The 14,858-nt window shown below is 42.1% G+C and overlaps 1 protein-coding gene across 2 annotated transcripts in view; it reads right to left on the minus strand.

Moving 5' to 3' along the window:
- The window catches only part of ARHGAP26 (Rho GTPase activating protein 26), a 577,725-nt gene that overhangs the window by 246,052 nt on the left and 316,815 nt on the right, over positions 1–14,858 (minus strand). For both annotated transcript variants that reach the window (XM_075344594.1, XM_075344593.1), the window contains exon 15: positions 2,383–2,470. In XM_075344594.1, coding sequence (XP_075200709.1) covers positions 2,383–2,470 — 88 coding nt within the window. The remainder of the gene's footprint in view (positions 1–2,382; positions 2,471–14,858) is intronic.

Below are 14,858 nucleotides of genomic sequence, written 5' to 3' on the forward strand. Positions count from 1 at the left end.
TTAGAGACCAGTCAGCTCTCACTTTCTCAGTTATGTGTTTGCTCAAAGGCACTTTTCGCTTCAAAAAAATATAGTGGTATCAGTGAAGACTTCAGTACAAGCACTGACAGACCATTAAAGTGTCACAGTCACATAAGGTCAACAAGTAGAATGATGCTACTAAACCAGAATGATCATCTTTCCTCCATCTCACCTACACGCTCTACCTGATCTATCTATTACAATAAATAACATCACGCTCTCCCCAGCACCCAACGTTCGGTGCCTCGGAGTGACCTTTGACTCTGCCTTGTCCTTCATACCACACATTCAATCCCTCACCACCTCCTGTCATCTTCAACTCAAAAATATTTCCAGAATCCGTCCCTTCCTCAATTCTCAATCTACAAAAATGCTAGTGCATGCTCTCATAATCTCCTGCCTCGACTACTGCAACATCCTCCTCTGTGGTCTCCCTGCTAACACGCTCGCCCCTCTCCAGTCCATCCTTAATTCTGCTGCCTGACTGATCCACCTCTCGCCTCACTACCACCCTGCTTCTCCTCTCTGCATGTCCCTTCACTGGCTCCCCATCTTCCATCGTATCCAATTCAAACTACTAATACTGACTTACAAAGCCATCCACAAATTGTCTCCTCCATATATCTCTGAACTAATCTCTCGCTACACTCCAAAACGTAATCTCCGGTCCTCCCAAGATCTCCTTCTCTCCTCCTCTCTCATTCGCTCCTCATGCAACCGCCTCCAAGACTTCTCCCGAACATCCCCAGTCTTCTGGAACTCACTGCCTCAACACGTCAGATTATCTACTACACTTGCAAACTTCAAACGGAACCTAAAGACTCATCTGTTCAGAAATGCCTATAACCATCAATGACCTCACTGCTTCACCACCGTGCGGAGCTGCCACCCCACCACCGTGCGGAGCTGCCGACCCACCACCGCACGGAGCTGCCGCCCGACCACCGTGCGGAGCTGCCGCCCGACCCCTCCACCCCACCTACTGTCTCCTCCCCAAAATCCTTTAGAATGTAAGCCTGCAAGGGCAGGGCCCTCTTCCCTCTGTACTAGTCTGTCTATTGTAACTTGTATATGTGTTCTGTATGTAACCCCCTTCTCATGTACAGCACCATGGAATCAATGGTGCTCTATAAATAAATAAATAAATAATAATAATAATAATAATAAAATGGTCAATAAAAGAGGATTGCTCACCCCCAGTAGCAAGGAAGTGAGAGGGACCGGACAGTTGCCTGCCACTGAAGACAAGGTTTTCTCCCACAGGCGTATAAATAATCGCTCTGATACTCATACCGAAAGGGGGATGAATGTCATGAGTATGTTATTGCATATGTCATGCAATTGCTATGCGAGTGTGCAATTTTTTTTTTCACCGAGCATCGGTATGACATGCATGACGCCATCTATATGCAATGCTTTAACATCAGAACACTATGTACATTCTTGCTAGCTATCAGAAATTAAAAAGCAATGAAATCTAAATGATAGATAGATAGATGGATGGATGTACATATATCCTGCTGATTTATAATGTCACAACCCCCCTTACATATTATACACTTGCACCATTTAGTGCCTTTTATGTGAGGTCCCTCTATTCTTGGTAACCAGCAAAGGTAAAGCAGACACAGCTGCAGGCTGATATTATCAGGCTTGGAAAGTCCATGGTTTTTACATAAAATGCACCAATTCTGGCACTTCACCTCAGCTCTTCCCGATTGTCCTGGTGTGGTGGCAATCGAAGTAATGGTCTTTAGGACTGATATCAGCTGAGTATTGTTAACTGGCATCAAGCAGCTGAGTTTGTAATTGAGAGGTGCCTATCAGACACCCCCATGACTAACCCAGTAAGCCAAAAGAAAAAAAAACCCACACAAATACTTCAATTTTAAAAAAACACTCCCCAACACCAAGGGCAGATCTAGAATGCTGTATATAAGAGCTCACTGGTGGTGGTCGCAGCTTATAGTTGCCAAATCTGGTGACAGGTTCCCTTTAACTAAGCCAAATTAGAGCTGTAGAAGATTTTTGCAGATGGACACTGCCTCCTTGAATGACATTGCTCTTAGCGCAATCCGATTTTTTATTGGATTGCACTTGAAGTTTTTAATCACAAGTGTAAGCGAAGTATAACCCTTAAAACTTTGAGATATTTGGTAGGTGGCAGTAAGACATATACTTATGTATTAAGCATATGGATCACCAAAGAGAAACTGATGAACAACTGACTGTTATATAATCATACTCCTGCTCTTAAAAGGAACAATGGCTATAATAGAACACATATACAATATGTTTGTGAACTCCAGTACTTCATTCACCAATCATATTCTGTTTTACAATAGTGCAGTTTCAAAATACCTTAAATAGGTCTTCAAAGTGCTTGTGATTGTCTTGATTTCCCACTCTGCAGAGATTTCAGTATCAGCCTCTGTAGCTATCTTGGGGTCTAAAAAAAAAAATAATGAAACAAAGTATAAAAATGGAGAAAATACTTGAACTGAGAACATAAAAGTGAAATCTTGGGAAAAAAAAGTAAGTATAACATACATGCTGGTTATATTTTTCATACATAGTTTATTATGTTTTAACCTGTCTCAATGTTATAACTGCCTATATTTTTTTTACAGTTGTCTTCTGATTAAAGGGACTCAGCAGGATTTTATACACCAAACTAGAAGATTTTTTAAATATATGTTCAGAAATATATCATTACATGAGCAGCCCGTTCCTCCATTGCTGAGAAATCAGCATTTGAATTGATAAGCAAATGAGGCTGGAGGACAATGGTAGTTATGAAGCCTCCAGCTCTATTTATCGTCTAGTGCAGCTTCCTTCTGCTTGACTGGCGGCTCGTTTGTCTGAAGTCACATGGTATAGAGTCGGTCAGTCAAGCAGGAGGAAGCAGCACTGGGTGGGGAATAGAGCTGGAGTGGCGGAGGCTTTGGATCTATCATAGTCCTTCAACCTCATTCGCATATCGATTTAAATGCTGAATTTTTCAGTAATGGAAGAACATAAAAGGTATTACTGAATTTGACTCTGAAAAAGCTACATGCGAATATAAATAGTTTGGGGGGTGGGTTGAAACCTTGCTGCCAAATTCCCCTTTAAAAAGGGGTTTATAACCTTGCCCACACTCACGATGGGCAGCTTCCTGTGTACACTGTGCATAGTCAGCAAGCTTTCAAATAAGCGATGAGCACAGGGTAACATAGGTTGGCTGGTCTAACTTGAACGCGACGCCTAGTCCTGTAGTGGTAATCTTCTGATAAAACACTGATTGCATTGAAACTACATCAAGTAACATATCCCTGGAATCTGTACCCCATTATTATAAAATGCTCTGAGACTTAATAGCAAAAACCTGCTGACAGATTCCCTTTGAAGCTTTGCTACAGATTGTGATAGCAAACACCCAAATCTATTTAGCACACAGTATTCAAATGATTTCATAGGAAACAACTAAATGCCTGAAATCTACATCAACACAAATGAAATCATAACTCATACAGGCACCATAACATTCCCGGCCACATCGTGTTGCATTTTTCTATCAGCACCAACGATAAATGAATCAACCACATTTAGAAAACGCTGTGTTTATTATGACAAAGCTGATCTACCAACTAAGCTCCTGTTATGTAACATTACAAGCTACCAAGCAAGCGTCTAAAGAGAACACAAGAAAGCTTAGCAAGCAGGGCTGCGTCTATATCAGGCTTAGAGCTATAGTCTGCTTTCAATAGCAATCTATTTGTAAGTCTATCTGCACATCTTAAACATCATTGCGCTATACCAGGACTCTGATGTCTTGTGCGTGCGATGACAGAGCAATGATCTGCCAGGGCTGGACCCATCATTCAGGATCCTGGGTTAGGTGAGTGTATGATGGGGGTTTTTTTATTTTTATTAAAAAGTGTGGTAGGACTGTGGGGGTATAATAAAATATGGGAGACCCTCTTACATTGCAAAGAGTACTGTGGGGGCCCCTTATACATTATAGGTAGTACTATGGGGGGGCCCTATACAGTAGGTGGATACCTTGTACAGTGTGGGGGGCCCTTATACATTGTTGGGCCCTTATACAGTATGGTAAGCACTTACAGATTGTGTGAAGCCCTTATACAGTGTGGGAGCCAATTCAGTGAACATTATACAGCATGGGGGTTAATGCGTCATTATACAGAATGGGAGCTAATGTGGGGGTCATTTTACAGTGTGGGTGCTAATGCGGGGGTCATTATACAGTTTGGGACCTACCTTTGGGGCCAAAACATGATGTGGGAGCCATTATACAGTTTTAGAGCTACTGTGGGAATCATTATACAGTATGGGGACTACTGTGGGGGACCGTCAAAGTGTGGGGACTTCTTCGGGGGCCATTATATAATGTGTGAGCTAATGTGATGGTCAATATACTGTTTGGGGGCTACTGTGAAGGATATTAAACAGTGTATCAGCTGCTGTGGAGCTATGATACAGAGTGGAGGCCAGTATGCTGTATTTTGGGTAATTTCTGAGTCCATCATACTGTGTAGATGGAAACTGTGTATAAGGTAGCTGTGTATCCACCATAATGTGTGTAGGGGAGATGTGTGAGCCCATTATACTCTGTACAGGGGAGCAGTGGGGCCACCATACGGTGCATAGGGGAGCGGTGAGCCCATGATACTACGTATAGCAGTGGTGTGGGCCCTTTACACGGTGCATAGGGGAGGTGTGGCTCCACCATACTGTTAAAGGGGAGGTATTGGTCCGCCATACTGTGTATAAGGGAGGTATAGGTTGGGGAATTAGGAGACATTATTAAATGTTAATTGAATGCTTAAAACCCATTATTGTTATAAGGGCACTGTAACAGTCAAAAGGGCACAGGATGCTTATTACTTTCTAGGGGCAAAATGTGGACACTTGCAGAGGGCATGAATAATTTTGAGGGGGCAATTTTACCATCTAGAGGGCAGAAAGGAGGCATTTTACTATGCAAGGGAAACAGTGGTCAGCATTTTTATGTGGGGCACTAAGAGAAACACTAGTATTGTACCACACAGCAGGAGCTGTAATAGCAATGGCTTTGTATTGGGGTGTCAGTAGGATGAAGAGTTTGTGCAGGTTGGGAATAGATGAGGACAGTGCGAGAAATATGAGAAGTAAGATGTGTCTTTATAGTAATTTCTGTGGGAGGTTAATTTTTAAAAATAACAGTCATCTACTGAGGTTTCCCTATATTCAGGATTAAGCTGCACCACTGTAGTTATATAGAGTGTTACCTGGTTGGAGGCCCAATCTGATGTTCCCCCACCCCCCTGAGCTTAACCCCCTATCTACATCTCTGGCAATTAGCAATATAGTGGTAGTGTTCTGGTAGAAGCATTGAAGAGAAAAGGCGCAATAATTAATTTCCAATAAAGTTGCAGAATGAACGTACAATAAATGTATACATACGAGTATAATACTGTGTACATTTTTGGCTACAATAACAAGATTTTTCTTGTTCATCTCGCTTGTACGTTATTGCACAAGCGCTTTGTGCAAAATTAATATGTAATGGTTAAAAATTGAAGCGTTTTTATAAAATCAGGACATAAGGAAACATAAGAATCAGTCATTGGATTTGAATATTTTCATAAACCCAAATGTTGCATGATTGTGTAATTAAGCAGAAGTATGCAATCTTCCAGACATCCATCATTACAAGCATAGAAAAGAAGTGTTTTCTCTAAGGAAGCCAACAGCTGCAATGGTTTGCTTTTCATGTCTTTCTATCTTTATTTTACAATTTAAAAGATACACAAATAATCTGTGTAATATTTTGCTCTGCGGGAGGAAAACAATAGTAGAAAAAGTAGAAAGGCAAATGAAAAAAACAAACAAAAACCGCTGTCTTTTATGATAACTTTTGACATTTGATTTCCTCTACATTTCATTTCCCTTTTGTTACTGCGCTCTCGTGACACATCTAAAACTCTTATTCTTTCTATACAAAATACAGAAGGTGAATTATTACTTTTATAGATAGGTTGAAAGTTAATTTCCTTTACTAGAAAAAGAAAATTGCTTGGCTTTCAAGGAATATCGAGCGTGCACATGTAGGTTGTGTTGAGCTGGAGCAGATTAGGCAATTTATAGGAGCGGCTGGTAAGTAAAATACAGCCTCTCAATAGGTGGCACATCCTCTAACATTAGATTGTTTGCGGTGTTAATTCACAGTGATCAAGCCCAACAAAGACCTGGAAGAATAGGTGTATCTGTATATTATTGAGTGGAGCTCGATTCAAAATAGGCAGTCACAACTGTTTTGCAGGTTGGTTGTTTTTATTTGTCTTTTTGGTAGCTCAACAGTTACCTGAACTTTCGTCATGGGGGAGGAAAAAGGGGCGGTGGGAGCAAGTGTGCGTAAAGGAGTTATTTAAATGCTGCCGTCACAGTGGCGATTAAATGGTTAATTGGGGCAAATTCCGGTCACTACAGTTACAAGCATCTGTCACATATGAAACAGGCTCAGCTCGTGAGCCAGCTTCATAATTACAGTGGACACGGAAAGTATTCAGACCCCTTTACATTTTTCACTCTGTTTCATTGCAGCCATTTGGTAAATTCAAAAAAGTTCAATTTTTTTTTCTCATTAATGTACACTCTGCACCCCATCCCCCATCTTGACAGAAAAAAACAGAAATGTCCTCTAAAATACAACTTGCCTAATAATTCTGCAAACGGTGTATAGGACTATGGGGGCTACATTATGATATATGAAGGTTGGAGGACTATGGAGGCTACCTTATACATGGACTATGGGGTTGCATTATAAAACATGGAGGACTATGTGGTGCAGTATGATATATGGAGTACTATGGGGTGCATTATAATATAAATGGAGAACTATGGGGTGAATTATAATACATGGAGAACTATGGGAAATTCATTATAATTGGAGGGCTATGGGGGCTACTTTATACATGGAGGACTATAGGGGTGCATTAAAATATATGGAGGAGTATGTGGTGCAGTATAATATATTGAGTACTATGGGGTGAATTATAATACATGGAGAACTATGGGAAATGCATTATAATACATGGAGGACTATGGAGGTGCATTCTAATATATGAAGAGTTATGTGGGACCATTTATACTATAGGGAAGGCTATGTGGGGGCCGGTATAGTATTTGGGGAACTATATACGAGGGGGGACAAAGATACAAGCATGGGATGGGAACGTTTTGTGCTGAGGGAAAAAGGCTCTTTCCATCAGCACCCAGCTTTCCCATGCTCTGATATGGGAAAGCTAAGTGCTGAGGGAAAGATGTATAGCAGAGCATAGGGAAGCTGGGTGCCGAGGACAAGATAGATATGAGAACATAGGAAAGCTGGGTGCTAATAGAGAGATTTCAGATCATGGGAAACCTGGGTGCTATGGGTAAGAGCCAAGTGTCAGCGTCATTAGCCTGTACCCCAAGTGTCGGTGTCATTATCCCGTACCCCGTGTGTCAGCGTAATTATCCCGTACCCCGAGTGTCAGCGTCATTATCCCGTACCCAGAGTGTCAGCGTCATTATCCTGGACCCCAAATGCCGGTGTACATGGGGCCCATCAAACTCTAGTTACACCATTGGAGCAGACGACACAGAAAGGTGATTGAGTATAGCCATTTTGTTTATTTATTATATCTTGCATTTACTATACTCTGGGGTCTGGAGATTCCACAGAACAAAATAAGAAATCAAATTCACCAAGATCTTCTCTGTGAATAGAATTTGCTGGGATCCTTTCATCTTTAGTGGCCATCTTGTCATATTTAAGAGCATATGGTAATAAACGTGTCCTGCAGACATGAAGCAAGGAAAGTGCAAGTACCTAGAATCGATATCCATTAAAACGTTCATAAAAACTTAGATGCAATTTTTGCATTTCTCTTAACGCGTACCATGCAGAGGTAGTGAATGCTGTAAATTATGCCATGATGATATAGTATCGAGTTAGCAAAGCATGGATAGAAGTGATAGATTTCTTTTTTTCTTCACAAGTACAGGCTTATGTCTACATTCGATATTGACTCTGTGCAACGTGAAGCCAGCCAGTCACTTCACCTATGTAACAAGGTAGTGACCCGCGTTACCACGGTTACCACAGTGGCAGAAGCAATCAGTCTGTTGACAGACTAACATAAGAAGCCAAATAGAAAATGAGAAATGCATCTATGTAAGGTTGCAGGAGAACGATGGGGCTAGAGTTACTTCATGTACGCATCATTATCATATTATGAAGAAATGTGCTGAGCACAATCTACATTATATGTGAATGACATCTTCATATGCCACTTGATCAATCACATTTGGAGGGGCAATGGCGTGGAATAAAGTGGAGCATATTTAAGTATTAAAAGAAATTTCCACTTCATGTATGGTTCTACAGTATGGGTGAGGGGATGAGAGGAAGACTACGAATATAACTATCGCCATCTCAAATTCTGCAAATTTGCTTTCATTTTGAAAAGCATTCCCCTGATGAAGTAAACCCGTCTGCACTCCGCCACTCTGGAGCTGGAGGGGCATGTATAAGGGCTCGACCAAGAATCAGACTTTGGGCATGGGCTCGACCAAGAATCACAGACTTTGGGCATGGGCTCTACCAAGATTCACAGAGTTTGCACATGTGCAGATGGATTTCGCGGGTGTTCATGAGACTATAGACTAGGCAATAAGATCAAATGTGGTGACTTATGGGTGAGTTGTTACGTGCCACTCCATTCATGTGGCAAGTCAGATGAGAGGGGCATTAAATTTAAGCTACAGAATGTGTTATGATCTATAAGGCCTTTATTTTCCTGCTCTCTATGTTTAGTGGCTGGCCACTTCATGTGAACTCTATTTTGAGTGCCTGGCTTTAATATTCAGATCTTTTTTTTAACTAAATAAGATCAAAATTTCTCAATACATCTTTATAGCTTTAAAAGGAACCTAAAGACCCACATCTTCCAACAAGCCAACAACCTACAATAACCCTCAGACTAGTTTACTACTGCCCGACCAGGTCTGTCCTCACCTACTGTATCCTCACCCATCCCCTGTAGACTGTGACATAGAAAACGATCATGCTACATGTATTGATGTCTGCAGGCAGTCAGCATTTTACTCTAGCCTTGGTTATTAGCAAAAATGGAATATGCTGATATCTGTGAAGACTTATTACCATTTTTTCGGAAAATAGGGGGTGTCATAGTCAGAATGTACCTGGGCAGATGCGGGGGTGCGGCAGTGGTGGCACAGGGCCACAGGAGGCAGGATCATGGTTGTTGCCGCTGCAGGAAGCTAGCGTCGGCAGGAGCAGAGAATATTAATTTCCCCATTAAAAGGAAAATTAATACTGAATGCTCTCCATGCCCATAATACCGCCGACCTCTCGGCACAGAGGTCAGCTACAGTAATTGCCTGAACATTTTTACCATCACTCCCACCAGCGCCAAGAGGTGGGATGGATTAAGGGAGAGGGGAGCAGCGAATATTCATTTCCCTTTAATGGGGAAATTAATATTCACTGCTCCTGCTGCCGCCGGGTTCCTGCAGTAGTGACCCTGCTCCAGCCTTCAGTGTGCCTGTGACTTGGGGGCACATGGCAGTGACATCATACGCTGCCTATGACTTACACGTCAAAGTCAGGTGCCAGCATCACAAGACCCTGTCGATACAGAAAACGTAGGGAAGCTAAATATAATGGTTTAAGTTTTTATGAATGCGGCATAACAGGATCCATATATACCAGGATGGGCCCATTATGGGGGCATATATACCAGGATGAGTGACATATACACCAGGATGAAAGACATATACAGTTAGGTCCAGAAATATTTGGACAGTGACACAAGTTTTGTTATTTTAGCTGTTTACAAAAACATGTTCAGAAATACAATTATATATATAATATGGGCTGAAAGTGCACACTCCCAGCTGCAATATGAGAGTTTTCACATCCAAATCAGAGAAGGGGTTTAGGAATCATAGCTCTGTAATGCATAGCCTCCTCTTTTTCAAGGGACCAAAATTAATTGGACAAGGGACTCTAAGGGCTGCAATTAACTCTGAAGGAGTCTCCCTCGTTAACCTGTAATCAATGAAGTAGTTAAAAGGTCTGGGGTTGATTACAGGTGTGTGGTTTTGCATTTGGAAGCTGTTGCTGTGACCAGACAACATGCGGTCTAAGGAACTCTCAATTGAGGTGAAGCAGAACATCCTGAGGCTGAAAAAAAAGAAAAAAATCCATCAGAGAGATAGCAGACATGCTTGGAGTAGCAAAATCAACAGTCGGGTACATTCTGAGAAAAAAGGAATTGACTGGTGAGCTTGGGAACTCAAAAAGGCCTGGGCGTCCACGGATGACAACAGTGGTAGATGATCACCGCATACTTTCTTTGGTGAAGAAGAACCCGTTCACAACATCAACTGAAGTTCAGAAAACTCTCAGTGAAGTAGGTGTATCTGTCTCTAAGTCAACAGTAAAGAGAAGACTCCATGAAAAGTAAATACAAAGGGTTCACATCTAGATGCAAACCATTCATCAATTCCAAAAATAGACAGGCCAGAGTTAAATTTGCTGAAAAACACCTCATGAAGCCAGCTCAGTTCTGGAAAAGTATTCTATGGACAGATGAGACAAAGATCAAACTGTACCAGAATGATGGGAATAAAAAAGTTTGGAGAAGAAAGGGAACGGCACATGATCCAAGGCACACCACATCCTCTGTAAAACATGGTGGAGGCAACGTGATGGCATGGTCATGCATGGCTTTCAATGGCACTGGGTCACTTGTGTTTATTGATGACATAACAGCAGACAAGAGTAGCCGGATGAATTCTGAAGTGTACCGGGATATACTTTCAGCCCAGATTCAGCCAAATGCCGCAAAGTTGATCGGACGGCGCTTCATAGTACAGATGGACAATGACCCCAAGCAAACAGCCAAAGCTACCCAGGAGTTCATGAGTGCAAAAAAGTGGAACATTCTGCAATGGCCAAGTCAATCACCAGATCTTAACCCAATTGAGCATGCATTTCACTTGCTCAAATCTAGACTTAAGACGTAAAGACCCACAAACAAGCAAGACCTGAAGGCTGCGGCTGTAAAGGCCTGGCAAAGCATTAAGAAGGAGGAAACCCAGCGTTTGGTGATGTCCATGGGTTCCAGACTTAAGGCAGTGATTACCTCCAAAGGATTCGCAACAAAATATTGAAAATAAAAATATTTTGTTTGGGTTTGGTTTATTTGTCCAATTACTTTTGACCTCCTAAAATGTCGAGTGTTTGTAAAGAAATGTGTACAATTCCTACAATTTCTATCAGATACTTTTGTTCAAACCTTCAAATTAAACGTTACAATCTGCACTTGAATTCTGTTGTAGAGATTTCATTTCAAATCCAATATGGTGGCATGCAGAGCCCAACTCGCGAAAATTGTGTCACTGTCCAAATATTTCTGGACCTAACTGTACATCTGGATGGGGAGCAAAATGAGGGATATTAGTACAGAATTGGGGGACATTACCCCCATAAGAGAGTCAGCAACTGATCCCCCATAACAGTGTCAGCAGGAGAACCCTTCCCCCCATAACAGTATGTCATGACAACTATTTTTGCTTCAATTTTATTTTCCCTTTTTTACTTCTCTAAAATCTAGGTGTGTTGAATGGTCCATTATGCGTCATAGGTATGTTCCCACAATAAGGACACGCTGCATTTTAGATGCAGTGTGTCTTCTCTTGCAGAGACGTGAGTGTTCTCAGCAGGAGAATGCAGCATCTGTGATTATCATCAAGGTCCTGTGCGCAGCGGATTTTCGCTGCCTTCTCCCGCCGAGAACACTCTACTCTCTGCAAGCATAAATTGACATGCTATGGTTTGGAAAACTGTGCCACTTGTCAGTTTATGCTGCAAAAAAAAAAGAAGCACGGTGGGCATTGGATTTCTATAAATCCCATCCATTGTGTTTACACTGAGGAAGACAGTGTTTTGTATTCAGGGAAAACATACTGCGTCCAAAACGCTGCTAATCCGGACAGTGTGGCCATACCCTTATAGTCTCAAAAATATGGTCTTTATGTATATTACTCCTTATATAGCACTATTTCTTATACAATGCTTTACATCATCACTTTCACCATTGGGTCTCAGAATCTAAATTCCCTATCAACATATCTTTGTTGATCCATCAAGAGCCCAGCCCCTACCAAAAGCTAGAATGATCAGCCAGTAAATTTCATATGATACAACAATTCTACAAATTGAGTAAGAGATACAGAATGTTGTTCTATTGAACACGTTTTTTTTTATCATGACAAAGACAATTTTAGAGTTGGAAACTAGGTATATATTTATTTTTCTCCTACAATTAAATTTGAAGCTAAAGTGCAATGATGTGATATGGTACAAATGGCCAGGAAATGGTTTAAAGAATAGGATATGCCTGTGAGGTTAAACTCTTCTTGATCCCGATGCGGCTGTTTATAAAGATTGCGAGCTACAGAGATCTGCTCCTAAGCCTAAAGGCTTTCTGGAGGAAAGAAGACCCTGAATTGTAATCCAATTATGGAAGGTAATCACTTTCGATAAGAGATATGAAGAGCCTTATTGTCCACATGATAAGATAATCCTGTACTTGGCATTACTGACAAATTGTCATTTGTTGAAGGGGAAGATTTTCAACTGCAAGTGAACATGAAGAGAGTCCAAAAATAGAGGTAGGTTTCTAAACACTTTGCTGCCATGTTTTTATTCCAGCTCATCATAAAATCTATTTATCCAAACCTTTCTTGACCAATTGTAAATTTAACTCTGCATCAATATCAGAACATCTAAAAAGGGAGAGTCATCCTTCAGCACACCATAAGCAGAATATTCTCAGATATATATTCCTGACTTATGCCACTTCATAGGCATTTTACTGACCATCACTACCCATTGCAAGAAATGTTTACACATAGTCTATACTTTCCACTGTGCTTTCTTATACAGTGGGGAAAAAAGACATGACAAATTGGCATTGCCATGACCAAATGTGTGGTAAAACGACATTTTTGGCTTACGCTAGGTGTATAAGAGAGTGCACATCGGTTCAGCATAAATGGAAGTCAATAAAAGACATTAACACTATAGCTTAATGAATGGAATAATCCTTGCTGTACAAAATCAACCAACCATTTTCTTAAGCGCGGTTGTAGCACCCCACGGGACCTGCAGGGCATAACTCGTCACTGGGCCAGTGGTTTTGTGGGGTTTCTGTGAATGGCCTAACCTGGCTCCGTGGCCCCGTTGGCTACAGGCAAAGAGAGTCAAAAAGAGGGATGAGGGTTTGCTTTGCAGCGCCACCCGTGGTGCGCGGCCAAGGATTAGCCGCCGCTGTGAGATGCCGCTCTCCTCCCGGGCTGATGTTACCGCAGCTCAGATAGTCCAGCTCCCCATAGGTGGAGCGAGCCTTGGGGAGGACGGTGGTGACAGGGGAAGGGCCATTGACGCCGAAGCGCGGGGCGGAGGTGCCGGCAGATCAGAGTCTCACACAGGGGCTGCGATTCCAGGTGTTTTTATTCAAAGTTCATGTGCTGTGCCCACAGAGTAGCAGTCATTGCCATGATGGGCCCCAGCCAATCCGGAATGAAGCAGAGGTCACCACCGGTGTTGTGAAGCGTGTGAGACCTTCCTCCTTGCACCTTGTAGTATGGATCCCCGTGGCGTGAAGCTACTTGGGGACTCCAGTGTCCCTGTCTTTGGTTGCTGTCCCATAAGCAGGCAGATCAAAACTTGTTATGGACCCGACCGTGACCATGTCATCTGTCTCTATCTGCTGCGCCCAGGGACTTTGGTGGTGGGCAATGGGATGTGAAATCCCCTTTCCCTGCAGATTTGTTAGAGTCCATGAAGGTTCCCCTAACCGAGGGCTCTGCACCCTGACTGGCGCTGGTCCCGAAGGGGCTGTTGGGGGCTCAACCTTCAGCTACTGAGCTGCTCCTCTGTCTCACAGCTCCATTTGGTCATCTCCTGCTTTTCACAGTTTGTCCTGTGCAAACTCAGTGCAGTGTCATGGCCCCTGGTCCTGGAACTAATTCCTACAGCCTCCCGTCCCCAGGACCAGTCTGCTAAATGCTGCTCTCCTAAGGCTGTCTGCTCTCTTCTGCGTCCAAACTGTTTTGAGGTAAAACTCCTTCTAAAGTGAAACTAAGTGTGTTTGCTCACTTCCCAGGAAGCCCCCACCTTTTTGATGACTCATCCTGCCTGGGAATTTCCCAGCCTGGCTTCCTGAGTAATGTAAGTGCTGGCTCACTAAATGGGTATTTATGTAAGTGTATTGTGTAAGCTACAAGCACCAGCGGTAAACCTCCTCCTAGCCAGGATAAGAATTACACCTTAAAACAGATGCAATACTGTGTGGTGACAGAAGCCTCAGGGGCGCCACACTGTTTCCTAGCACATCTTTCATCTTTTCTGGTTTACAGTCGATTGTATGAAGATAAAGATATGTCAAACAATATTTGGATGAGCTTCTTTATATAAAATGACAATATGCATAGGTTAGACCAAAGAAATGACTTTTCTTTACATTTATGACTGATCTGTACACTATTGTTACCAATGATTGTGCATTTTTCTAGCTTACAAATAATTGAGTCCACTTCTTTGGAACATATTAACTTAATGGTTTTTAAAGGTTATCCACAGATGTTGAGCTGGCTGGTAGCCACAGCCTAGAGGTGATGAGAGCAGGGGAAAGGAAAGAAGATCTGCAAACTACAGAGTTATATCAGTTATGGAAACAACTATAGAAATGTGCATGAATTTGGCATAATTACTG

Source organism: Anomaloglossus baeobatrachus, chromosome 4, assembly GCF_048569485.1.
Source record: "Anomaloglossus baeobatrachus isolate aAnoBae1 chromosome 4, aAnoBae1.hap1, whole genome shotgun sequence".
In the NCBI taxonomy this organism is placed as follows: domain Eukaryota; kingdom Metazoa; phylum Chordata; class Amphibia; order Anura; family Aromobatidae; genus Anomaloglossus; species Anomaloglossus baeobatrachus.